We start from the raw sequence: 25,454 nt of genomic DNA on the forward strand, positions 1-25,454 counted from the left end.
ATGCGACGAATAACACAAGGTTCTGTTTTACACAGACTCAAAACATCCGTCGTTTCCTCTGGTTAGGGATCGCGACATAGAAAACGTATACAAAGCAAGTACAAAGCGGATCGTAAGCAATCGACAACGGGATACAATTACAAAGGCAAGAAATCTCCAAGGAGTAACCTGTGTTTCTAGGATGAGCACGTCGATCATAGTGCGCACGCTAGTGCGACCCAGTGAGTTTCCCATCAACGACAGATTGATACTCAGGCACTCACATCTACGCCGTGGCTTCAGGACGGGCACACGCCGGGTGCCTCTGGCGATGTCTGCGCAGAGACCCCGGCCGCGTAAACACCTCCGTGCATTGCTCGCACGGCACCTTGCGCATGACATGGGTGTGTCGCTCGTATACGTGCCTCCAGAAGTTGGTCACCTCGAGGCTGCATCCATCCCACTCGCAGCGAATCTTGTCCTTGCCTTTGTCCGCGGAGGACCGCGCGTTCTTGAGGTGGGTCTGCTTCATGTGGGCCTTGATCGCGAGTTTCGTGAGCCGAATACGGGCGCCGCACCCATCCCACATGCACGTCATGTGCGTCACCTCGTCGGTTGCGGGCGTGGGCTGTGATGCATGACGCTTTCCCTCCCATGTCAGCCCGCGCAACCAGTTGCCTATAAGGCAGCCATACCGATGAAGATTCCTGGGCGTTGTCGGCCAACGAGTACGTTTCGGCCACGTCAGGTTGATGAGGCACCGGAATAGCGGCCTGACCGTCGAACATGTTGACATTATGCATAGACTCGACTCGGGGCGTTTCTGCGGCCGACGTGTCCGTGACGATACCTTGCACGCCCTGGAGGTGATATTCTGCTCAGGCGTGGTACGTGGATGATAGATGATATGTACTCACATATAACTCCAGTACATCCTATGAATACGGCAAGATCAATGGTCAGGACATAGATGTTATCTGCGAAGGATGGATTCTCACTGCGTCATATACGTTGTATATATGCCCGCCGTCAGCGATGCTCGTGTTGAAGGCATACGGTGGATACATGGCGGCTTCCGTGGAGGATCCTAGACCGAACACCTGTGGCTGATCAAACCTGAGGGACTCGTAAACATGACTTGGGTTCACTTCGTCGACTGGCAAGTCGCCGGACACGTCTAGGGCGGGGAGCCTGAGGCAACGATCGACGAATGAGCTCGCGATGGCATGGCACGGATGCTCGACGGACCTGAAGTTGTTCATCGGCATAAAGCAATTCACAGGTAGTTATGTGCAACGGTCCGCGACTGCTGATGTGGTACCGTGCGGGTCTGGGGTTGGTGAATCAACATGACATAGGACTGGTCGATGATTATAAGGTCACAGGCTGGCCAGACGGGATTCCACGCAGTCCTCATGTAGTACCACGTCCTGCCGATAGTAACCTGGAGTGCATGGTAGGCGCTGCATGCGCATGTAATGAGAAGAACCGCTGATAGTGTGCCACCATCAAATGAAATACTGTCCTGTACTCGGATTCGAATCCATGGCACATACAAGATTCGAATCCATGTCACATACAAGATAGGACCTTCCTTCAGGTAGCTGTAGTGCGGTGCACGCCACAATAGAGTTTACGAGGACACATACTGTAGCGAACCCCACAACCCGGATGTCACGCGTCACAAGCCCGCCGCCCGCCGCCGCGGGGACGACATGTTACACGTCACACCCGACCCCGCCGCCAGCGCCAACACTGTCAATAGGTGCTAGGAGCGGCGCCTGCGGCGGGCACAACGACAAGACCACCATCCGGCGGGCGCGTCACCCGTCACACGCGTCCCCGCCGCTGCGCCGGATCGTGTAAAGCTTGTCACACGTCACACCCCCATCCGGGTTGTGGGGTTCGCTACAGTATGTGTCCTCGTAAACTCTATTGTGGCGTGCACCGCACTACAGCTACCTGAAGGAAGGTCCTATCTTGTATGTGACATGGATTCGAATCTTGTATGTGCCATGGATTCGAATCCGAGTACAGGACAGTATTTCATTTGATGGTGGCACACTATCAGCGGTTCTTCTCATTACATGCGCATGCAGCGCCTACCATGCACTCCAGGTTACTATCGGCAGGACGTGGTACTACATGAGGACTGCGTGGAATCCCGTCTGGCCAGCCTGTGACCTTATAATCATCGACCAGTCCTATGTCATGTTGATTCACCAACCCCAGACCCGCACGGTACCACATCAGCAGTCGCGGACCGTTGCACATAACTACCTGTGAATTGCTTTATGCCGATGAACAACTTCAGGTCCGTCGAGCATCCGTGCCATGCCATCGCGAGCTCATTCGTCGATCGTTGCCTCAGGCTCCCCGCCCTAGACGTGTCCGGCGACTTGCCAGTCGACGAAGTGAACCCAAGTCATGTTTACGAGTCCCTCAGGTTTGATCAGCCACAGGCGTTCGGTCTAGGATCCTCCACGGAAGCCGCCGTGTATCCACCATATGCCTTCAACATGAGCATCGCTGACGGCGGGCATATATACAACGTATACGACGCAGTGAGTATCCATCCTTCGCAGATAATGTCTATGTCCTGACCATGATCTTGCCGTTATTCTAGGATGTACTGGAGTTATATGTGAGTACATGTCATCTATCATCCACGTACCACGCCTGAACAGTATATCATCCCCAGGGCATGCAAGACTTGCCGCTCATCACTGACGCATCGGCTCCAGAAATGCCCCAATTTGAGTCTATGTACAATGTCAACATGTCCGGTCCAGCCGCTATTTCACTGCCGCATCAGCCTGACACAGCGGAAGTGGCCGAGACGCACTCTTTGCCCGACAACACCCAGGAATTTCCATCGGTATGGCTGCCTTAGAGCTACCCGTGGTTGCGCGTGCTGACATGAAGGGAAAGGGTCGCGTATCACTGGCAGAGCCCGAGCCCGCAACTGACGAGGCGACGCACATGACGTGCATGTGGGATGGGTACGGCGCCCGTATTCGGCTCACGAAACTCGCGATCAAGGCGCACATTAAGCAGACCCACCTCAAGAACGCGCGGCCCTTCGTCGACAAGGACAAAGTCAAGATATGCTGCGAGTGGGACGGATGCAGCCTCGAGGTGACCAACTTTTGGAGGCACGTATACGAGCGACACGCCCATGTCACGCGCAAGGTGCCGTGCGAGCAATGCACGGAGGTGTTTACGCGGCCGGGGTCTCTGCGCAGACATCGCCAGAGGTACCCGGCGTGTGCCCCTCCTGAAGCCATGGCGTAGATGTGAGTGCCTGAGTATCAATCTGTCGTTGACGGAGAACTCACTGGGTCGCACTATGATCGGCATGCTCGTCCTAGAAACACAAAACATCCACGGCCATGTCATCATTTCTTGAAGGTCCTTTCTTGGTAACATAATCGTATTTCGGTCGTCGATTGCTCCTGCTTTGCACTCGCTTTGGATACAAGTCGCGGATGGCTGAGCCGACCGTCAACGCGATGTCGCGTCACTGTACACTGTTGTCGTAGCTTGTTATATCTGTTATCGAATGCTATTCGCTCGCACCTTTCATCTCCGTGCCGTTCACAGTACATTGAGGCACCAGCGATTGTCATAGGCATTAAGCGGGATGGATCATACTTCCCGCCGCGCTTCCGAACGGCTACGTCTTGTTCAGTCAACATCACTATGGTCCTTTGTAATGTGCCTTTGTATCTTTACTTGCACGGGGAGCGCACAAACTATGCACGTACCAGAGTACAGTGTTTCTCGCGTTCTTCTGGTACTGTGTCATCGGCTAGCGCTCTTTCCTGAACGGATGGTAGTGGCGGCGACTCGGACCTGTCGGTGGGCCAGTCGACGACTTTGTCCCGCTCCACAACCATACAGTAACAAAATACAAGCGATGAGAGATAACAACTGTTACAACCGAGCGAGTGCCCGGACAGTTCTGATACACAATACCTTCCTCATCCGTTAATCGTTTATGCTGTCATTCTCCTCGGACGCTTTGCCAAAGTCGTCAGTCCACTGCAGCTTCTACAGAGTTTATCGATTATCTCTCATGAGTTGCGATCGTGTGCCTATAGAGGGCCTTGTGGTGTGTCGGTACTAGTACTGAATTGCCTTCGTTCCTTCGCGCGCGCGGGGAGCTTCTAACGTCGACTCGGATTCAGATATGGTCAACGCGAGTACAACATACGAGCGTCGATGCATAAGAGAGTTAGCAAAAATGATCAAGCTGGACGCATTATCTACGCACGCGCTATGAGGTAGTACTAGTCGGCCTGAGTATGTGTAGGCCGCACCCACAGGACGCATAGTCCGACTGGTGAGTGAATGAGTGACGAAGACTGCATGCTCCTGGATTTCCTGAGATTTAAGGCTCTGCAGCGTGTGTTGCAAGTGTGTTGCCCTGACGGCCGCGTACGTACAAGGTCGAAGAGACCGCTGGAGGCGTCCGTCCACGGTCGCCGTGACACGAGGCACGCGTTGTCTGAAAAAGGCAACAGCCAATAGCCGGGCGACGCGCGCTCGAGTGTGTTGTCTCTGCCCAACGACCGCCTCGTTCATAACGTGTCGCCCTCGCTCACAGTCCTCAACGCGCGCAAGGACCGCGCTCAACGACTTCCGCAACGACTTCACGACAATCCCCACCGCGCATGGCTGTCCCACTCCCCCAAGGTACGTGCTGCCCCCACACGCCACCATCGCCCGCTCATCGCGTGCCAGCAGGTCCCGAGGAGAACTGGGACGATGATTTCGAGTTCAACCAGCGCAACTCCCGCGGGGATGGCGGTCTCCCTGAGGGCGCGCGTCCCGAACCGACGACGCCGCTCTCCAAGGACCGCAAAAACACTCTCAAGCGTTGGACAGAGCCGGGCCTGTCCACGCCTTCCAAGCGGTCGTCCGAGCAGCCAGAGAACTGGGATGACGACTTCCGCGACAGCACAGACTCCCCGGCGCGTGGTCGCTCGCGCGTGCCGCACGTCGACTCGGGGCAGCATGAGAATTGGGACGAGGACTTTGACGATGGCGGCGGAGGTCGCTCGCCCAAAGGCAAGGCCAGGTGGGGATCGTCTGATGATGAGGACGAGTTTGGGTTTGCAGCGTCGGAGGAGGACAAGACGGTAACCTCGCGGACGCGTGGGATGCCCTTGCACTTTGGCGACGTCCCCCCTCCAGTTCCTCCCCTGCCTTCACCGCTCCCGCACTCGCCTACACCCTCCGTCTTCTCGATGCCAGTCTCATCGAATGGTCATCGCGACTCCACGGCGTACTCGACGACATCCCACATTCATTTACTCTCTACAGGCAACTCGGCGCTCGCCCACCTCCCGCCGAGCCCGCCCATCCACCGCGAGAGGCGGCGTCTACGCAAGAAGTCGAGACCGCCAGCAAATGCGACACCCGGCATGTACGAGCTGGAGGAGCTCCCTGACGACCTCGGCCAAGCACTCATCCAGGCGCCTACGACGCCCGAGAAGCGCGCCAGCCTCTCACTCGAAGAACCTCCTCCAGAAGCCCCGCCGCCCATCACCCCTGGTCCTTCCTCGGGCTCAAATAAGACACCCCTGCTCTCGCGCATTGGCTCGGTCGGCAAGAAGTGGGGCGCAGGACGCAAGAAACGCGCGAGCACCGGGCCGACGGAGATCGCGCTGCAGGAGCACCACACCGAGCGGGAGCGAGACAGAGGGCGGGACCCTGAGAGAGAGCGAGAGTTGGTATCGCGCCCGCAGTCCGTGGCGAGCATCATACCTTCATCACCACCAGCTTCCTCACATCCGAAGGGGAGCTGGTTTTTTCGCGGTGGCGGCGGCGGTGGGCCGGGGCCTCCGCCGCCCGCCCCGATAACGCTCGAGCATAAGACCAGCGTAGACCGCCTGCTGGCCATGGCGGGCATCGAGCGCACCCCACCGACGTCGCCGCGCAAAGGCAAGACGCCCTTCAAGGACCTCAATGCCGACAACACGGGCTCGATCAGACTGACAGACGGAAGCACTGTGTCTTCGTCTGCCCTGTTCTTCGGGACGCCGAAGCGCAAACCGTCCCGCCCGATGTCTGTGCAGGCACCTCAGCTCCACCCTTCCAGCTCGCAGGGATCGAGCTCTGGGTCGAGCTGGAGCTCGCGACCGCCCGTTCCACGACACTCGTCATACGGATACGACCTCGGCAGGAGGTCGGCGACGCCGAGCAGTCGCGGGAGCTCGAAGCAGCGTTCGACGTCGGCGAGCGTGGCATCCGCGAGTGTGGAGGACGTGAGCAGAAGTGATCGCAGCCTGACCGTCCGCGAAGGCCGGCGACTCCGAGGCCAGCATCGGCAGTATGCCACGGACTCACAGAGGCAGTCGGAGACGGAGTCTGTGGAGCAGGACCCGACGAAGGCAAAGGAGGGCAGTAGGAGCTTCATGGGCGGAATGCGGCGCATCAGCCTCGGCGGGAGCAGCAAACACAAGCGTACGTCCAGCAAGATGCCCGATCGCGAGGAGCAGGCGCGCAAGTCGTCAGGCGCAGCGACGATTCGTGCGGAGAGGGAGCCCGCGGAGGAGACGACGCCTCGGCCGCCGTCGAGAGTGATCCGCACGTCGCAGGACGCGCCCCTCCTCCCGCCCATCGAACTTCAGCCACCCTCGCCCCCGCGTGAGTGCAAGCGCGATGTGCCGGATCTGAGCAAGCTCTTCAGGCCGCATCCGGGCCTCGAGCCGTCGCGCTCCCATCCGGCACTCTCGTCGTCCCGCTCGGCGACCCCGCTCGCGTCTCGTCCGTCAGGTGAGGTTGTGCCCTCGATGTCCCCTATCCCGTCGCCGCTCCCGTCGCCCACGAAGCCGAAGCTGGCTTCGTCTCCTGGGCAGGCCGCGTCATTGGGCAGGGCGACGCAGCCGCTAAAGGAGTTGGAGACCGTTGGGGTGGGGTCAGTCCCGCGGAGAAACTCACTGGGCGACTTGAAGATCCCCGCGAGGATCAGTCAGGCACAGGTCGGACTGCGCAGGGATCTAGGGATGGTACGAGAGTTCGCTGCGAGCATCGAGCGTGAGTGTAGGTCCTCTTTGACGTCGTCCATATGGCTGACCCGGTTTGGCGCTCCGCAGAATTGAAGCAGCTGCAGCAGACGTACCGTTCGTTGGTCGGCGAGATTCAGTCCGTCATGTACGGCGAGCACCCTCCCGATATGCACTCTCGAGCCCTCACTCCTACCTTCTTCGGCCTGTCAAGACCATCCTCCAGGGCACGCTCGAATACTAACCCGGCACCTTCACCGGTCCCCCAGACGCCTCATGAGCTCATCTTGGCGTTTCATTCTATCGAAAGCAAGTATCAAATCTCGTGGGAGTGCGCTGAGCTGTTGATCGAGCTGGGAAGTGGTGCGCCTCCCCATCCGTCGTCCGCACCTACCTCGCCGCCGCATGACCCAGCATCGACTTCGGCGGCGGCCGTCGCATCTGAAGGCAGGAAGGGTCGTGAGCGGGCCGTGACTCTCGCAGGAGACGAGCCAAAGCCAATCATCATAGCCCCGGGGACGGTAAGCTCTCCTCCGCTCGCGAGTCCACCCAGCACGGCGCATTGGCGCGCATCAACTGGGAGACATGACCTCAGCTCGCGGCAACTGCTCTTGCTGCGCGAGATGCTCAACAACCCCGATAGCTCTGTGACGATGGACTCCCGCTTGCCGATTCCCGAGGAAGACTGGAACTCGGCCGCCGTGAATCGTACCTGGCATTGGGGTGACCCGCTGGGCAGCACGATCACTCTCCCTAGCGAGAATGGCACTCAGGCTAGTGGCTCGGGCGCATCGGCAGCGGCAGTGGCAGCCAAGAAGCAGAAGCGGAGGAGCAGCAAGCTGGGCATGCGGGGCATCAGGGATATGCTCAAAAGCCTGAAGAAGAGCTACGCTGAAAACCCTCCGACGTCGTTGTCCCCTGTCCCAACCTCAACAATATCTGTGTCTGCTAGCACGGAGAGCTCGGTTCACAACGTGACCACTGAGTCTTGGCACCAGAGCTTAGTGCAGAGAAGGCGAGCGAAGACGAGTACGGGCCCCGAGTCGATGAAGTCCATACGAGAACACGACCGGCACCCGAACTCGCCGTACGCAACCTCGATGTCACTCCACCGATCGTCACCTCGCCGTCCCTCCCTCGCTTCAATCTTCCGCATTGGCCAAAAGAACAGGTCGAATGCTGGCAACAACGAACAGTCGTCGGACGACCTCGGCTCGTCGAATCCGAGCTCTGCGACGTCGGGCGGGCCGACCGGCTTAACGGAGGAGTGCGAGGAGGACTGGGACCAAGTTGAGTCGGCGTTCGATCTGGAGCGCACAGCTCGCATGCTGGAGGGCTCGACCGCACCGGATACGACAGGCACTGCTACTGTTCGTGGACGTCTGAAGAAAGACAGAGGTAAGTCGCCGTACCTGATGCAACGGAAGCCGCGCGACCGTGACCTCCATGGTCGCCCCATCACACCACGCTCCCCCGAGGCCTCACAGTCGTCTGTATGGAGTCCCGAACCGTCGCCCCGTCGCTCCGCGTCCGCCTTGCCTCCGCCATCCATTCTAGCCTCACCAACTTCGCGCCTCAAACAACTAACGGGAAGCCGGAAACCTCGCCCGCCTTCTCGAGGCAACGAGCGCTCGACTACCGCTGGTCCTAGTCCTAGTCCAAGCAGTCGTCAACCATCCAATGGATCGCGACAGCCTGCCCACAAGGGTGGGCAGACGGGTAGTGTGCGCTCAGCGCCACCTCAAGGGATTACCAGCCCCGACCCCGGGTTGGATCTGTCCGGACTGGGTGATCTAAAACTGGCGATGACACCAGAGAACATTCGGCCGCTGCTCGAGAATGCGCGGGAGGTGCATGCGAGATGCGGGGAGTGCATAGTCGAGTTGAGGGCGTTGCTTGCAACGAGCGTCCTGCTTTTCGGGTCTGCGCCGTCTGAGGCACCATCCAGAGCAACGTCGCCGATAGCTCGGAATCCCTGACGCATGGCGTCTTCGCATACCAGTTCGTATTTCACGTACTTATTTTTCTTGCATCGGACGTTCATTTTCATACAACCTGCATTGTGCATTGATGCCCTTCACTCGCGAACCATCGCCCGTCCCTTCTCTCATCGTCGTTATTAGCTCCGCTGTCGCCACGCTATCTTGCTGCTCAGTGCATCCACGGTACATCATGTAGAGTCACGCGCATTTATGTGTCATATAACGACTGCATCTTCACGTATATCATGTTTTTACGCCCATGTTCGTCGTCGCGAAACCAGTAGCAATCGTGACTGAGTACTAAGGAGCTGCTCACGTGAGACTGCCTAGGAGGTTCAATCGGGAGACTGACCGGGACGCGAACAACGTACGTCTTGTCTTCGCCGCACTCCGGTGTTCAGACTCTTTGTGGGTAAGTATTGCGAGCTGGATTTGTTTGCCTACACTCGGCTCATGCGCTACTATAGCATGGCCAATATCACGCGTTCTTCGAAGGCAGGCAGCGACTGGACCCCAAACGAGCTGCTCGCCTACAACATCCGAGTCGTTTACCAGGATTACGAGACATTCTTCAAGCTCTCGGAGCGTTTTCCTCCTGACGTTCGTCATAAGGAGGTCCTCACTCTCCAGGACCCATCTGAAGCTGCGCACGACGATACTTACGTGCTGCTCCGCACCATGGCGCTCGCGATGAACCCTCGCCACGGACAGGAGTCCGCCGTTGCAGATTACGCTGTCGTACTGTTCAAATGTCTCCAATATATCGGGGACCTCACGGCTCTGGTCCCCAGGACGAGGATGAGCATACCCTTTTGGGTATGCGGCCAAGAGAAACTTGCAACGGCGGATGTCTGCCTTGTGGACGACACCAATGACCCCGGGGTGCTCGTCCAAGAAGACAAACAACACATGGATCGGCCCAATTCTGAGCCTCAGCTTATCGCGTCCGCGATTGCCGCTTTGTCCAACATCAACGAAACACGCCTTCGCACCCTTGGGCGAGACACCATTGCCAGCAAGCTCATACCCGGGATCACAATGAAGGGTACGATGCCTGTATTCTACAAAATCCCGGTCACCTCCGACCTCGTTCGCGCCGTCCAACTCGGCGAGTACCCCGCGCAAGAGACGGTTGTCTACGCCCATCTTCCCCCGGTGCCGAGACCCGCTCGTCGCTACAGCGAGGGTATGGCACCATTGGACAATCGCAAGATTGTTATCTCCTGCTACGGAGCCTTCAGGAGGTTCCTCTTCGGTCTAACATGATCTGTATCTCTTGCGCAGGTGAGTGTATCCTCCTTTCTTCGTGTGCGGGTCACATCGATGCGGAATGCTCACACCGTTCGCTGGCAGTCAGCCACGATTTTCGCGATGTGCTTCTGTTTCACCCACTTAGCTGCGTTCTCGCTGTAGGCTTGGATGGTGTCGTCTCAGCCTGAGGCGGGATGCATCGTATCGAAGCGAGCAATCCGGATTCCGCTGTGGTGCGAGACGTCGTCGTTGAACCTCCAGCACAGCAAACAAGGTAGAGCCTAGAGGTATGTATGATCCACGATGAGTCCCGACCTCAGGTCATAATCCACGTTCGTTCGCAACCGCTCCAGACGGCAAGCCTCTGCAGTACGCGCGACTATAGTTCATCTCCTCCGATGGCATCCACTGATAAACTGTCCGTCACCCCTACGATCATCCCCGGGAGGACCGAGCTGATGCGTCTGGCTGCGGATCCCCTGGATGATCATGGGCGGGCGGGATCCATCTTCTGTCAACGTCAATGTCGCTATCGGCGCCTGCTGTGTCAACCTCGCTACCGGCGTTTCCGTCAACTGACTGTCGGCGTCGCTGCCAGCGAGCGGTCAGCTGGACACGGGTGGGCTGTGGATCGATGCCTCATGCTGACGATACCCGTGTCAGTCATACGGAGACATTGGAACTGTCGCGATCGAGGGCGGTCTGCAGCTGAAACCAGACCACTCTCGGAGGGCCGGCAGCACATCGTCAAGCACGGCGACGAGTACGGTCACGATCGAGGAAATGTCGACCGTCAACAGGCAGCGCCGGGGCGCAGAACACTTGACCTTGGCGTACCACAGCGAGCCGCATCCGCAACAAACGACCCATCCAGCACAGCACACAAAGCCTCCGATAACCGACAACCCAAATCCGAGATCCAGACGATTAGTACACTGAACTAGGTAGATACAACATGCGCAGAGCAGGGGGTCTAATAAGCATACGTATACGTGATGATGCGATGCAGAGTCACTGAGATTACTGAGGTACGCCGGAACGAGAGAAGCAGCCATGAACGGAACACAGAGAGGAGGGAGGGGAGGGAGAGATCCATGAGATGAGAGGGGCGGGACGATGGCGGACTAAAGCTATAAACATGGTGCATGCGCGGAGAGCGATAATAACGTTATGTGCGAGAGCGCGAGCAGGCGGGGGTCTACCGTCTGGGTGACCGGCGCCGGGTATGCGGGGCGCGGCGAGGCGCGGGCCCTGCGGCAGAGGGCGATGCACGCCGTGGCGGGGCGTGCGTGCGATGGCTCGCCGCCCGGAGCCAGGGGTGTGGGAGTGCTCGGGCACCCTCTCCCTACTTAGTTGCGTGGGACAGACCGCAGACGGCGGAGCGTCGCGAGGTACCGACCGGGCGATCCGTCTTGAGCCGGGCGTGCGTCGGCCGGCTAGATGACGTTCACGCTCTGCAGGTGTGCGCGCAGGATGCCCTCCCTCACTGCACCCCGCGAGGACGACATGAGCAATGGGCGTAGAGACTATGAACACTCTAGTCACTCACCGCCAACGAGGATCGCCGCCGTCGAGCGGGTGTCCTGTGAACGGAGCAGTCAGCCCCCAGTCACCCTCCCAGCGGTACCGACACGGCGACTCACGACGACCGACGTCTCGTGCCAATAGAAGGAGCGCGCCTGCGGCGACAGCCGCTTGTGGTACCCCCGGAACTTGTCCCTAAAGTCTGCGCAGCGCATCCGTCAGCCCGATCCCCGCGGCGCAGCGTGCAAGCGGGACACGCACACTTCGTGACGTGCTGGACGTCGTTCGGCTGGTCGCCGTAGCTGGGGACGTACTTGTTCACGCGGATCCCTGCCGCGAGCGTCGCCTGCAGGATGTCCATCTGCGGGTCCGGGCGGGCCGCGCGTTGTGACGGTGACGGCGACGCGCACAGCACGGTCGGCGCGAGGCACGGTCGTCGCCGGGCAGTGTCGACAGGCAGCCGCGCACGGAACGAGCGAGCCGGAGTCGACGGAGTGCGTCCGTCAATGATGCGCGGGATGCAATCAAAAACACGAAGAAGAGAAGACAGAGGCGGACGTCAGCGCGTGTCACGTCAGCCTGCGCACGTCCACCGCAAAGCTGTCCCGTCCGCCCGGTCGGAGCGCGCACAGGCGCGCGGGGCAGCCTCGACGCGGGGCGCAGGAGGGGAGAGCGAGGGGGCCGCGCACCTTGTTGAGGAACAGGATCAGCGTCGTCTTGGCGAGGAGCGGGTTCTGGCAGATCTCCTTCCACAGCATGATCGAGTCTTCCTGCAGAGCCGCGTTAGTCAGCGCACCGCCTCCGTGCGCAGCGGGGCGGGCACGCACCAGGCGGTTGACCTTGGTGTCCTCCTCGAGCATGAGGTTGAACGCGAGGGGCGCGAGGAAGATGATCGCCTGGATGTCGTCAAAGTACGGGATCCACATCGGGCGGTTGTTCCTGCTCCCGCCGACGTCGTAGATGTACCACTCCGAGCCTGGGAGCGCGCCTGCGCGGGGTGAGGACGAGAGGAGTGAGAAGACGGCGGCACGCACCGCTCTCCATCGTGAACCTGTGCTCCTCGACGCCGAGGGTGCGCAGCCGCGCGCGGACGATGTCCTCTGCACGGGCGACGGGCATATAGTCAGTGAAGCGGGCGACGGGGGGTGGCACGCACCGTCTGTCGGGTCGTAGCCCATCGTCGCGATCCGCGCGGCGTCGTTCAGGAAGCTGCGAGCGTCAGCGGGGTGCACCACGGAGAAAGGCCACAAACGACGCACAAGCCGGGCATGTCCTGCAGCCGCACCCCCCTCCGCTTCAGCACGGCGCGCACGACGGGGTCCTCCCAGAGCGCGATGATGTCGTCCCTGCACGCGGCGAGCACGGCGGTCGGGTCGTCCCTGCGGCCCTCGGCCGTGCTCGGCCGCCGCGGCTCCTTGGCCCTGGCCTGGCCGTCTGCGCCGCCGTCCTGCTGGATGCCGGCGAGGAGGCCCTTCCAGCCGCTGCCGGCGCGGACGCAGACGTCCTGGAGGCGGTCGTTGGCGTCGGGGAGGAGCCTGCGGGTGAGCTGCTCCTCGATGGGGAGGAGCGGGGAGAGGCGCATGCGCATGCGGCGGTGCTGGTCGGTGAGGGGCGAGGTGCTGAAGCGGACGGTGGCCTTGGGGGGCGAGCGGCCGGCGTTGGCGGCGGCGGCGGCGGAGGGAGGTGGGCGGGTGCGAGGGCGACGGCCTTGCCCTTGCCCTTGTCGGGGGCGCCGGTGCGGAGGGGCTGGGTGGACTCGTCGAGTTCCTGCTGGAGGACCTCGAGGAGGCGCTTGATGGATCTGCGGCGGGTGAGCTTAGCGGGGAGGGGCAGAAGGGCAGACGCACCGGATAAGGTTGAGCTGGATGATGGTGCGCCAGGCGGCGCGTTCGCTGCGAAAGTGCTGCGGGGAGAAGGCGAGCTGAAAGTCTGCGGGGGGTCAGCGAACGTGGACATGGACGAGGACGGAGAGACGGACTCTTGAGGGTGGTGCTCTTGCCGACTCTGCCTGGCCTGTGGGTGCGCGGGTGAGATGGACGCGGGGGAGACGGGCGTGAGACGTACCGAGGAGGAGGATCTTGATGGCCTTCTTCCTGCGCTCGAACGCCTTGCGGCTCTCCTGGATGTCCTCGTCGATTCTGTGGCTGACGGCCTGCGCGTCCTTCTGCTGCTGGATGCGGCGGCGCGGTCGTCGGGGGACTCATCGGGCGGGGGCTGGAGGACTTTGGCGAGAGGGTCGTCTGCGTCGGCTGAGGCGAAGAGGGAAGAGGAGGCCATGGGAGGGGGCAATGGCGACGCAGGAGCAAAGGAGAGAAGGGGAGGACATGGACGAGGCGGGGATCAACAGGAGAGGGAGTCGCCGCGCCGCCACACAGCCTATCAGCCATCAATCACAGCACTGCCTCCCGTCCCACGCCCGCCGCCGTCGCCCCTCGCCGCGCACGGCGCGCTTGTGACTGCACCCGCCCACGACGCGATGGCCTGTCGCCGTCGACCGACGCGGTGGGACGCGCCGACGCTGCCAGCTGAGTCCCCGCCGCACCCCCGACAGGCGCCCGATCGTCCGTCTGACTCAGCCGGCCCGGCGGAAAGGCCGGTGGTCGGGCAACGAACGTAGGGTTAGGGCCGTCCTCTCCCCGCCGCCATCATGTCGTCCGTCCACGCCGTCAAGCGCGCCCACGCCCACCTCGCCTGGGACAACAGGTGCGTTCCCGCCTCCCTCGCTCACCCCCGCTCACCCCGCGCAGCCTCCCGCCCGCCGTGCGCATCCGGTCCGGCGACACCGTCGCCTTCGACTGCCTCGACGCGTCCAACGGCCAGATCGACGCGTCCAGCACCCCCGCCGCCATCGCCGCCTTCGACTTCGCCCGCCTCGACCAGGTCAACGGCCCCGTCCACGTCGACGCCGCCCAGCCCGGCGACGTCCTCCAGGTCGACGTCCTCGCCATCGCCCCCAGCGTCCCCTGGGGCTGGTCCGCCGCCATCCCCGGCTTCGGCCTCCTCGCAGACGCCTTCCCCGTCCCCGCCCTCAAGATATGGCACCTCCGCGACTACGAGGCCGGCGCCGGCTACGCCTGGTTCGACGAGCCCAAGGGCATCCGCATCCCCCTCCGCCCGTTTGCTGGCGAGATGGGCGTCGCCCGCGCCGCCCCCGGCCCCCACTCGACCATCCCGCCCTACACGACCGGCGGCAACATCGACACCCGCCACGTCACCGCCGGCTCCACGCTCTACCTCCCGGTCGAGGTCCCCGGCGCGCTCTTCTCCATGGGGGTGAGTGGCGCTGCATCGCGCCGTCTGTAGACTCTGTACCGCCCGCTCGACGTCCGATCTGCCGCTCGGCGGTAGTGCGTGTTTCGTGGCCTCGACTCAGCACGACTCAGATCGTGCCGTCTGTACCGCCATCGGGCCTCGATGTTCGTGGGGCGATGTATGTGTGTGCCGAGTTTGCTACCGTGCATTGCGTGTCTACCTGGAGATGGCGGGTCGTTGCGCAATGTCCTCGATGGTTCTGCTACGTCCGCGACTCTGTTTGGCCGCGACAGCGTCGTCTGTACCCCTCGGATGCGTGTCTCTTCTCTTCTCTCTCCGCTTTTGGCGCTGTCTGTCGGCCATCTTAGCATCGACGTTCCATCCGCCGACCGAGAGAGCCTTGCTTGCTTGTCTCTTCTCTTCACTGTCTGCACCGCCATCGGGCGTCCTATTGTTCCCTCACCGCTGGCTCGACGTCTTCCCTGCCGATCGCCGAGCGATGTCCTTGATGGATGTGCACGCCGTTCTTCGTGTGCTTGTCGCCGCCTCTCTTCTGCGTTGGCGAGTCTGTCTCGGCGTGATCTCGCCGTCTATACTGCCGTCGGGCGTCCTGGCACAACGCTGGCTCAATGCTCTACGTCGCAGGGCGATCTCCTTGTTGTAGTGTTCCCTCACCACCGGCTCGACGTCACCTGCCAATCGCGAAGCGATCTCCTCGTTGGATGTGCACATCGTTCGTCGTGTACTTCTCGTGGGCGCTCTTCTGCGTGTGCGGGTCTGTCTCGACGCGAACCTGCCGTCGGGCGTTCTGGCACCACTCTGGTACATCACTGGCTCGATGCTTTACCCGCTATCTGTACCGCCGTCTGGCGTTCCACATCACCACCAAGTCGATGATCTACTACCCAGCGATTGAGGGTCGCTGGGCGACGTGCTCGAGGAGTCAGGCCGGTTCTCCGTAGTTTGTCATGGTCTGCACGCGAGTCTGTTGAGGCGCACGTTGTCTGTTTTGTCAGGCTGTCCCCTCACCGCCGGCTTGACACCCTGGCTGACAATTGAGGCCTGCGGGGAGACATTTTCGATGGGGTACGGTTTCTTTGTCCTCCGCGCATCCGTCACCGGCTCGGTGATCCTGCACCGCCTCTGTGAACACTGTCGCTCCGCGGCCACCGTCGCCTGCGAATACGGTAACGGAGAAACTGCCCGCTGCATCATCGCGCTCCCCAGCCTTTCGTTCGACATACATAGGATCTCTCCCTGCCTGTCGATGCACCGCCTCATCCTCCTTCCCTCGCTCGCATGCTGACGAAATCAACCTTCACTCCACACGTACAGGACGGCCACGCTGCGCAAGGCGACGGAGGTGCGTGCGCCCAATCTGTTCTCTTCCCACCCAGACGGGCTTCCCTTCGTGATGCTGATGCACGTCGCCCTCGGAACCCTTCTCTCCATCGAACACCATACAGAGGTCTGCGGTACGCACCGCCTCTCGTTCCCTCGCACAGCACTTCTGACCCCTGATCGTCGCTCTGCCCTGTCGATCCTTCGCACGCATCCCTCGTCCCTTACACGCGGCCCTTCCCGTCCCTGATCCCTTGATCCCGTATGTCCGTCGTGCCGTCCCACCCGCCTCTCGACATTGTTCTCCGATTCCTCAACTCTGATCTTTCGTCCCTCGTCGTTCGACTCTCAAATTCGACTGTCGCTTTTCGGACTTGATCCTCTTGCCGGACTTGTTCCTTCCACCATCGCGCGGTGGTCCTCACGCAAACAGGCACCGCCATTGAGACGTCCGTCCGTGCGACCGTCCGGCTCACCGTCATCAAGGATGCTGCACGCACCTCCGTCGTCAAGACACCGCACTTCTCCACTGCGCCTGCGTCCAAGTCCGGGGCGGTGCCCGAGGAGTATTATTGTACGACGGGCGTCGATCCTGGTTAGGTTATGGGGACAATCGAGACGACCCAGGGTGCTTTGGCGCCCTGTAAACCCTAGCTAACCCTATAGACGCCCGAATTTTAGCACCCGGAACACCGCACGCACTGCTCGGGCACGTGACTGTGCGTCCGCGACTCACAGCGTGCACACAGAGACTGAGCAGGCCCGTGCTGCAGTGCTGTGAGTCGAGGACTCACAGCAGGCACAGGTAACGTGCTCGCGCCCCTCCCACTGCCCTCCTGTGCGTCGCGGACGCACAGCAGAGCAGGGCTCGTAGCGTGGGAAGCGCCCGCCGATCGCCTGCCCGATCGGGCAGGTGCCAGGTCGTACGCTTGCCCGGGTGCACCTGCTGCTCTGTCCACTGTACGGACCACGCGTGCCGCCTGTGCGTCGACGACGCACACGGCCCCGTGCACTGCTGTGCGTCCGCGACGCACAAGAGGGCAGTGGGAGCTCGTTCCGCGGGGAGCGCCCGCCGATCGCACGCCCGATCGAGCAGGCGCCACTCGCCCGGGTGCACCTGCTGCCCTCTCAGCCGCACGAACCACGCGTGCCTCTTGTGCGTCGAGGACGCACAGGCCCCACTGCCCTGCTGTGCGTCCGCGACGCACAGGACGGCAGTGGGGGCTCGTCGTGTGGTGAGGGCCCGCCGATCTCACGCCCGATCGCACAAGCGCCCACCCGACGACCTGCCCGGGCCCGCGGTCGGTGCAGAGCGCACGCGTGCTCCTTGTGAGTCGAGGACGCACACACGCGACGTCGCCCGCTTACGACGTCCATGCGGCGTTGTGCGTCGCCGACTCACAGCGGCGAGGCGGGCGAGATCGAGCCGGCACCCGTCAGCCACCGACGGGCGCTCGCTCGATCCTTCCCTCCTCCCGCCATCTCATCGCCCTCCTACTACCTCCCCGCCTCTCTCTCTCGGCCCAGCAACCCCCCGCACCCCGCCCTCAAGCCAGCCGTACGCCCGGCGCGTCAAACCAAGCCCGCCGCGAGCAAACGCCCGCGGGAAGGCCACGTCATCACGACGTGGCCCGGCCAGCAAGAGCCGGACTGCGAGACCCGCCCAATGGCGGCTCGCGCTCGACAGAGGAGGACTGGAGGAGGGGTAGAGAGACGAGAGGGACGGGCTACAAGGTAAGTAGCCCGTTGTTTGACCCACCCCGCCGCCTCCCGCCTGTCCGCTCGCAAAACCGGCCGACCACCACCTCCACGGCCACGCCCCGCCATCCACGCCCCTCGCAACAGCGGGGGATGTGCGTCCACGACTCACACGCCCCCCGCGTCCGCTTTCACGCCCACCCCGTCCGTCTCGCGACCGCCAGCCCGCCCGGCAGGCCGGTGTGAGTCGAGGACTCACAACGGCCGCACGCACGCCCTCCCGGACCCTACGCGCCCCTCAAGGCTGCCCCACGCGCAGGGGTGTGCTGTCAGAGCACCCCGCCACACGCCGAGCCGACCCGCCAGTCGATCGACCGGCCCGCCCGCTCGTCAAGCCCCCCCACCCGCTCGTCGCCCGCCCGCCGTCGATCCCGGCACACCCCGCCGTTTACGACCGGACGAACGGCGCGACGGTGTGCGTCGCGGACGCACACGCCCCACGCGCTCGCTGCCGAGCCCACCGCGCGCCTCCGTCGCTCCCTACACCGCGCGCCAGGCCGGTGTGAGTCGGCGACTCACACCGGCCCTCGAGCCCATTCTACCGCCTGCCCAGCCACGTCCCGTCACGCCTGCCCCACGCGTCGGGATGCCCCGCAGACGCACTCCGCCACCCGCCGACCTCGCCCGCTAGCCCTCGTTGGACCCGCCCGCGCGCCTGCCGAGCCCGCCTCCCCGCCAACCATCCCACGCCTCCCCGCCATCTACCACCCGACGCACGGGCGGTGCTGTGCGTCGCGGACGCACACTCCCCACGCGTCCGCTTCGACACTCGCCACGCATCCGCGCCGCCCGCTCCACCGTGCGCCAGGCTACGACCCGACGCACGGGGCGGTGCTGTGCGTCGCGGACGCACACACCGCACGCGTCCGCTTCCACACCCGCCACGCATCCGCGCCGCCCGTTCGACCGTGCGCCAGGCCGGTGTGAGTCTGCGACTCACACCGGCTCGTAATACACCCACTCTCGCTTGCCGGACCGCTCCCCATCCCTCACGGCTGCCCTATGCGTAGGGGTGCGTCCAACGTCGCACCCGCTATGCTCCGACCTCGCCCGCCAATCCCCGTTGGCCCCGTCTGCCCGCCTGTCAGGCCCACCCACTCGCCGTCGATCTACGACCCGACGAACGAGTCGGCGGAGTGGTTCGCCGACGCACACACCCCGCTGCGAGCTCGCCAAGCCCGCGCCCTTGTCGATCCCACCCACCGGCCATCGATCCCGCCCGATGGCCGTCGATCTCCGGCCACCCCACCATCTACCGTCCTTCGAAGAACGTGGTGTGTGCGTCATCGACGCACACGCCCCACCCTGCTCTCTCAGCGCCCACGCGCACCTGTTCCGCGCACCTGTTCCGCGATCGCCAGCTCGCCTGGCAGACTGGTGTGAGTCGCCGACTCACACCGGCGACTCGCCCGCCCTCTGCCGCCTACACGGCGCTCTCGACAGTGCTTTGCGAAGGACGGGACTGTGGGCACACCCCCGTCGTCGGCGCGCCGAGCCCCGGCTGTTGCTGCGTCACCAGTCCGACATGCCCGACCGTCCTGTGGCGAACACAAGGTATGGCTGCGTACACTTTTGGTGCACCCAGCCATGCCTCGTCTTCGCCCGCACGTTGCGACGTCCCAATTGGATGTACCCTACTTTGTCTGACATCGACTAACTGGGCGCCGAGCACCTCATCTGTGAGTCCGCGACTCACAGCTGCCATGCAAGCCCTTTCCCACTAGACTGCACCTGGGACCCACTCTCACTGGGTCTCTCGGGACAGCATGCATACGTGTGCTGCGTGCAGTTGATGTGCCTTGGTGAGTTCCGATAATGCGATGGCTGCATGCGTGTCAAATGGCGAGTAAGTACATCTTGAATCCATTTATTTCCCACGAGGGCGTAGACATATGTAGGCAGTATAAGGTAGATGCACGAGGACGTGACTATGTATAGTAAGGAACTAGGAGCGGGTGGTTCAAAGTAACAGTAATAACACATGCATGTACAGTAGTTCCAATAGGGAAATATTCAGAGCAATGAGGGGTCGAGGATGATAAATGACATGGACTCCCACGTATAGATGCCAATTTCAAGAAACAGTGTTTGATATGCATGAATAGTTTGACTTGGAGATGGAATTGGGTATTGTGCACTGGCTTCTAATGGGGCTCGTGATTGGTGTTCTCAGGCACAATGATAGTAAATATGATGGGTGCTTTGGTAATGAATGTGAACTCCTCAAGTACCAAAGAAACAAAGGTTCCCTAAGCTAATGATTTCAAACTGTAACTAACTAATGCTGAATGATACAGTCAATTATCAATGTCCTGCTTATCTCAATTGGAACACAACAACACCCAGTCATGCTGTCATGGCAATTGTGTGGATGTATACAGGTGCAAATCATGGATTATAGCACAGAATTGTTGAGAATGAGGCATAGTATAGGTACAATGACATTGCACGATGCTTTAGTAATCAGGCATGTACTCACCCAATTATTCCAATAATACCACATATTCAGTACCTGTATGTAGAGGCATTGTGAGGCATATTCTAGCACAGGACAAGGAAATATATTGGCCTTGCATATATTGACATTGAATACAATACAATCATTCATTGAATATGCAACAGTGTCCTGCACTGCGATGGGTGGAATTCAGCATATAACCAAATTGATATGGCAAGATACCAGCAACCTTATTGGAGTACAACTGCATAACAGCCTATGGACAACTTGTACAATGAATCATAGGCCAATTACCTTAAGTTGGCCCATCTTGGTTGGCCCAATGGCATATATTCTGGAACACTAAAACTGAAGCAATACAATAGCCAACAATACTCCTCTCAGCTAATATGCAGAGACAGTATACAATGAAGGTATACAAGGGAAAGTCATTGGTGTGAATACAGACAAGGTGAACTTGGCAGTTCAGAACAGACTTTGAATGTAGCTTACACCATATATCTCAGAGGTACCTGCACTGATATACCTGTCATAAGATGTGCTTGACTTACTAGAATTGCAGATGGATAATACAGAACTATTGTTCTCCAAGAGTGTAGTTGCAAGTGAGAGTATGAAAATATGACACTGGCTGTACAAAATTACAATGACAAGTCCAGATTGCTGATTGTGGAACTTCAGCCATAAATCAAGAACTGCCAGCAGATATTATGGATGTCCTCTACTGTCTTGAGTGATACTCAGTACAAACAGAATAACCCTCAACTATAGTGAATGTGCATATGCCTTTGAGCTTCAAGACTGAGCATATCCAATACAACCAATGTCATACAGCTGCAGTACAGCTTAACACCTCAATAGCATGGGCATGCCTCATGAAGGTCCAAAACCCATAATAGGAGACAGACAAATACAAGGAAATGTACACACAATATTCAATTGTTGTATAGCATCCATTTTGGGCATTATTCAATAATAATACTGGATTCTCCACATAGACAGCCAGTCTTCAATGACTGTTGCTAAGTGATTGACATAGACATGTGCAAGTCAATGAACTGACAAAACCACAGTTAACAAGCCAGGATATATCACAGCCATGCATGCCAGAACAGCCTAGCCTATTCATATCCAAAAGATAGATCCTTGTTGTAGATACCTTAAGCAGACCCCTGAGATTATGAGCCTTAGAATGCAAATCCAAATTTGATGAAACACAACTGACTCTGGGCATATCCAAATGCTACACAGTGTTTTGTGTATGTGCAGTATTTGCTAATGGCCCATGCTACATCATAGGAAAAATGAACAAGGGCACAGCAAAGTTGACACAAATCAGGAAGTTTGAACAGCCTAGCACAGATGTATCAATACTCTGTATAAGCACACAACAGTGAGTGAGTGTACAAAAGACCTAAGCACTCAGCATGTGTCAATCTATGCTGAATGCAAAGCTACGTTCAAGGCACCACTTCCTTATACAAGTTTGTTAACTCAACTTGGACAGTACATCTACCGTCAATACAACCTCCAAGTACAAGACACTGTTCAGACACACTGAAATCAAACTCAGTTGTAGTCCTTGTAATACTCAACTGACATGTCCCTGAGATATGCACACCTGTCTTGTGTCTGTTCTCAGGTCTTGTCCCAGTGTCACAAACCAATGTTAACAATGCTTTCATGTCCGTGAGTAACGATAGAGGACATATCAGGCAAGAGACTGACATCAACACGTGTACAACCAATACAGTACCATCAACAAGTTGTACAGAACGTGAATAGTGACTGGGCTGTTGAGCATGTGTAAAGCTAACTGCTGGCTAACAAGTATACAGCTTGTACAGTCACTGCAAAGATGTGGCAATACACGAACAAAGGAATCAAGCAACTTGAAAGTCTGTCCCAAGTACCCACGTTCACTTTGTGCACACAGAGTCTACCAGCTGTGAACAGGAGGTAGGCGAGTGAGTTGCGACTGAGGACAGGGTCACTACACAGCTTGTGTAGTACCTGTGCAGAACTCACAATACAGATGTGTGGGTGAGTACTGACCAAATAAGTGAGTCTGACTGACTGCAAATGTAACAGCTGCTGTAGAGGAGTGTCTATCTGTTGTGGCTAACCAGTGTGAAGTGAAGCTGACATATGTAGGACTGAGTGAAGACAGGAACAGCTTGGGGAAGACAGGAGAACGTAGGGTTACAACAACTGTGATAGAACCCATGGATCCCGTACACAGCTCTGTATACGTGCATGCAGGAACCAATTTGGCAGGGCAACCATTTCAGTGACCAGAGAGTACTGTATAGGCTTACTTAGGGTTATGGGGAAATTGGACACATTTTGGACGTAGGAAAGTCTAGGAAAGTCCCCTACACACAGAAATTACAGGCCATGGCGCAGGAAACGGTGCACCGGAGTACATATACTCATGGAATAAATGCACATCTTTGGCGCATTAAACACGGAACTTGCATCCTCACTGCAATCGACACTGTTCAAGTTCACTGGCGCACGGCATACGATGCTCACGGCACTTCTGAGCACGGAACATCTGCCTACGAGTCTTAGAACCCTCAGGGAAGCCTGGAAAAGTACAACAAAGGTAGTGCATACGACGGAATACGCACACAATCTACGGGATGACATGCACGGACAGCCCTCCGCTCCGACTGTCAGTAGTGAATTATGCGCCAGTGGTGCACGGTGGCGGGGCCGTGTCTCTCGCGCAAAAGAGTACACCGGGCACTGGCATTCACAATAGCGAAGCCTGCGCCAGTGGTGCATGGCGGCCGGGCCGTGTCTTTGTGCACGGAAAATGCAGTGCACCAGAATTCTCATTGACACCGCATGCGCCAATGGTGCACGGTGGCCGGGCCGTGTCTCTCGCGCAGAAAGAGTACACCGGGCACTGGAATTCTCATTGACACCGCATGCGCCAGTGGTGCACGGTGGCCGGGCCGTGTCTCTCGCGCAGAAAGAGTACACCGGGCACTGGAATTCTCATTGACACCGCATGCGCCAATTGTGCACGGCGGCCGGGCCATGTCTTTGTGCACGGAAAATGAAGTGCACCAGAATTCACATTGACACCGCATGCGCCAATGGTGCATGGTGGCCGGGCCGTGTCTCTTGCGCAGAAAAGTTACACCGGGCACTGGAATTCTCATTGACACCGCATGCGCCAGTGGTGCACGGCGGCCGGGCCGTGTCTCTCGCGCAAAAAGAGTACACCGGGCACTGGCGTTACACAATAGCGAAGCCTGCGCCAGTGGTGCATGGTGGCCGGGCCGTGTCTTTGTGCACGGACAATGCAGTGCACCAGAATTCTCATTGACACCGCATGCGCCAATGGTGCACGGTGGCGGGGCCGTGTCTCTCGCGCAGAAAGAGTACACCGGGCACTTGCATTTTTATTCACACCGCATGCGCCAGTGGTGCACGGCGGCGGGGCCATGTCCGTTGTGCTTTGCAGAGGCTGTCTTGGGCCCTCCTGCTAATGGATCATGCGCCGATGGTGCACGGCGGCGGAGGCACGTCTGTCCGCCATTACACTGAACACCAGGGCCTTCCTCTGAGCATGCGCCAGTGGTGCACGGCAACGCGGCCTTCTCCTCACGTAGTACAGACCGGCTGCTTCTGCTCATTATGCATTCCCCAGTGGTGCACGACAGCGGGGTGCACGACAGCGGAACATGCGCTCGCGCATATCGGTTGTCTCTGTCCACTACGGCGCACCGTGGCCCGGTGTGCGCCAGTGGTGCACGGCAGTGGGCCAGACCCGTTGCGCTCGGGCTCGGCACACACTGCCTTCCCTCGTCCGGTGTGCGCCATCGGTGCACAGCCCTCCGCAATGTGCCCTCAGCTCGCAGAGGCTGTATCAGGTCCTCCTGCTAACGGAGCATGCGCCGGTGGTGCACTGCGGCGGAGGCACGTCTTTCCGCTGTTGTACTGGACACCAGGGCACTCCCTGAGCATGCGCCAGTGGTGCACAGCGACGTGGCCATGTCCTCATGCAGTACAGTCCGTCCGCGTCTGCTCATTAGGCATGCACCAGTGGTGCACAACGGCGGAGCATGCCCCGCCTGCTTCAGTAGTCTACGGTGCACCGTGGCCGGTGTGCGCCAGTGGTGCACGGCGGTGAGCAGACCCTTTGTGCTCTGGCTCGGCATAGATGTCCACCTGTCAGGTGTGCGCCAGTGGTGCACGGCAGTGGGCCGAACCCGTTGCGCTCTGGCTCGGCATCCACTGACTGCCCTCGTCCGGTGTGCGCCACTGGTGCACAGGCCTCCGCAGCGTGCCCTCAGCTCCTCGCTACAGTCCCAGCATGATTGCTTATCGCCTGCTTGGTCCAGACATGAGCTCGCGGTGATGCTCCGACGCCTGACAAGAATACATAAAAGGGTGGAAGCCTTCCAATGTGTGTTGCCGGCGAGAGCGGCCGGCGAGCGAGGTCGGCGGCGCGAGGGCGGGAGCCCTCGCGCCGTCGAGCGAGCCGGACGCTCTCCGCCCGCAACACACATGGATGGCGGACACCCTTTATTGGAGGCTTGGCGGGCGGATTAGCTGCATGTCCGACTACCCGTTCATAGACGTGCACTGTGGCCGCAGCTTAGATTCCCGCTGACGGTGCCAGTCCCACAGGTGCACGAGGTCAACCGATGGAGCACCGGCAACAGAATGTGCACCGGTCTATCACGCCGCAATCCCTCGCTGTATGTAAGAGACGCTGAATGCGGATGCTACCCCAAAACAAGTCGTGCATGAGGCATGCCTAAACACGGAGTGCACCGGCAGTGCACCACGCGAGAGGGGTGATAACGTGGTCGGCGGAGAATGCCGCAGCGCACAAGCGGCCCATGAGGCGGCACGAGGTCAGCCAGTTATACGGTG

The 25,454-nt window shown here is 59.8% G+C and overlaps 7 protein-coding genes across 7 annotated transcripts; 5 read left to right on the forward strand and 2 right to left on the reverse strand.

Moving 5' to 3' along the window:
* Positions 1-265: 265 nt before the first annotated feature.
* Positions 266-1,415, reverse strand: B0H18DRAFT_1215034 (uncharacterized protein; the record flags this gene model as incomplete). Its single annotated transcript, XM_048036610.1, has 5 exons — positions 1,228-1,415; positions 978-1,170; positions 897-914; positions 675-839; positions 266-622 (listed from the first exon to the last, which is right to left on the reverse strand). The coding sequence occupies exons 1-5, from the start codon at positions 1,245-1,247 to the stop codon at positions 266-268; spliced, it is 753 nt and encodes a 250-aa protein (XP_047887822.1). The 5' UTR covers positions 1,248-1,415.
* Positions 1,416-2,703: 1,288 nt separating this feature from the next.
* B0H18DRAFT_63614 (uncharacterized protein) lies at positions 2,704-3,513 on the forward strand. Its single transcript, XM_048038885.1, has 2 exons — positions 2,704-3,275; positions 3,351-3,513. Exon 1 carries the CDS (start codon positions 2,860-2,862, stop codon positions 3,271-3,273), a length of 414 nt encoding a protein of 137 aa, XP_047887823.1. The 5' UTR covers positions 2,704-2,859; the 3' UTR covers positions 3,274-3,275; positions 3,351-3,513.
* Positions 3,514-4,655: 1,142 nt separating this feature from the next.
* On the forward strand, positions 4,656-8,971 carry B0H18DRAFT_1124144 (uncharacterized protein; the record flags this gene model as incomplete). The annotated part of the gene is made up of 3 exons (XM_048034801.1): positions 4,656-4,677; positions 4,729-7,023; positions 7,083-8,971. 3 exons carry the CDS (start codon positions 4,656-4,658, stop codon positions 8,969-8,971), a joined length of 4,206 nt encoding a protein of 1,401 aa, XP_047887824.1.
* A 369-nt stretch (positions 8,972-9,340) lies between these two features.
* Positions 9,341-10,307, forward strand: B0H18DRAFT_1037978 (uncharacterized protein). The gene is made up of 2 exons (XM_048030422.1): positions 9,341-9,386; positions 9,442-10,307. Exon 2 carries the CDS (start codon positions 9,443-9,445, stop codon positions 10,238-10,240), a length of 798 nt encoding a protein of 265 aa, XP_047887825.1. The 5' UTR covers positions 9,341-9,386; position 9,442; the 3' UTR covers positions 10,241-10,307.
* B0H18DRAFT_1037980 (uncharacterized protein) lies at positions 10,168-10,593 on the forward strand. Its single transcript, XM_048030423.1, has one exon. The coding sequence runs from the start codon at positions 10,237-10,239 to the stop codon at positions 10,411-10,413; it is 177 nt and encodes a 58-aa protein (XP_047887826.1). The 5' UTR covers positions 10,168-10,236; the 3' UTR covers positions 10,414-10,593.
* A 1,068-nt stretch (positions 10,594-11,661) lies between these two features.
* Positions 11,662-14,026, reverse strand: B0H18DRAFT_1124146 (G-protein alpha subunit; the record flags this gene model as incomplete). The annotated part of the gene is made up of 14 exons (XM_048034802.1): positions 11,662-11,711; positions 11,775-11,808; positions 11,869-11,951; positions 12,011-12,095; positions 12,439-12,519; positions 12,577-12,737; positions 12,784-12,849; positions 12,906-12,958; positions 13,009-13,385; positions 13,454-13,550; positions 13,597-13,678; positions 13,728-13,757; positions 13,814-13,919; positions 13,973-14,026. 14 exons carry the CDS (start codon positions 14,024-14,026, stop codon positions 11,662-11,664), a joined length of 1,359 nt encoding a protein of 452 aa, XP_047887827.1.
* Positions 14,027-14,219: 193 nt separating this feature from the next.
* Positions 14,220-16,942, forward strand: B0H18DRAFT_939165 (uncharacterized protein; the record flags this gene model as incomplete). The annotated part of the gene is made up of 5 exons (XM_048041853.1): positions 14,220-14,452; positions 14,497-15,022; positions 16,337-16,364; positions 16,468-16,476; positions 16,776-16,942. The coding sequence occupies exons 1-5, from the start codon at positions 14,397-14,399 to the stop codon at positions 16,940-16,942; spliced, it is 786 nt and encodes a 261-aa protein (XP_047887828.1). The 5' UTR covers positions 14,220-14,396.
* Between the last annotated feature and the right edge of the window lie 8,512 nt (positions 16,943-25,454).

The sequence above is a fragment of the Fomitopsis serialis genome, assembly GCF_022376445.1.
Source record: "Fomitopsis serialis strain Sig1Antser10 chromosome Unknown B0H18scaffold_115, whole genome shotgun sequence".
NCBI lineage: Eukaryota > Fungi > Basidiomycota > Agaricomycetes > Polyporales > Fomitopsidaceae > Fomitopsis > Fomitopsis serialis.

Coding starts and splice junctions, on each gene's coding strand:
- B0H18DRAFT_63614 (XM_048038885.1), top strand. CDS start 2,860: ATGGCTGCCTTAGAGCTACCCGTGGTTGCGCGTGCTGACATGAAGGGA.
- B0H18DRAFT_1037978 (XM_048030422.1), top strand. CDS start 9,443: ATGGCCAATATCACGCGTTCTTCGAAGGCAGGCAGCGACTGGACCCCA.
- B0H18DRAFT_1037980 (XM_048030423.1), top strand. CDS start 10,237: ATGATCTGTATCTCTTGCGCAGGTGAGTGTATCCTCCTTTCTTCGTGT.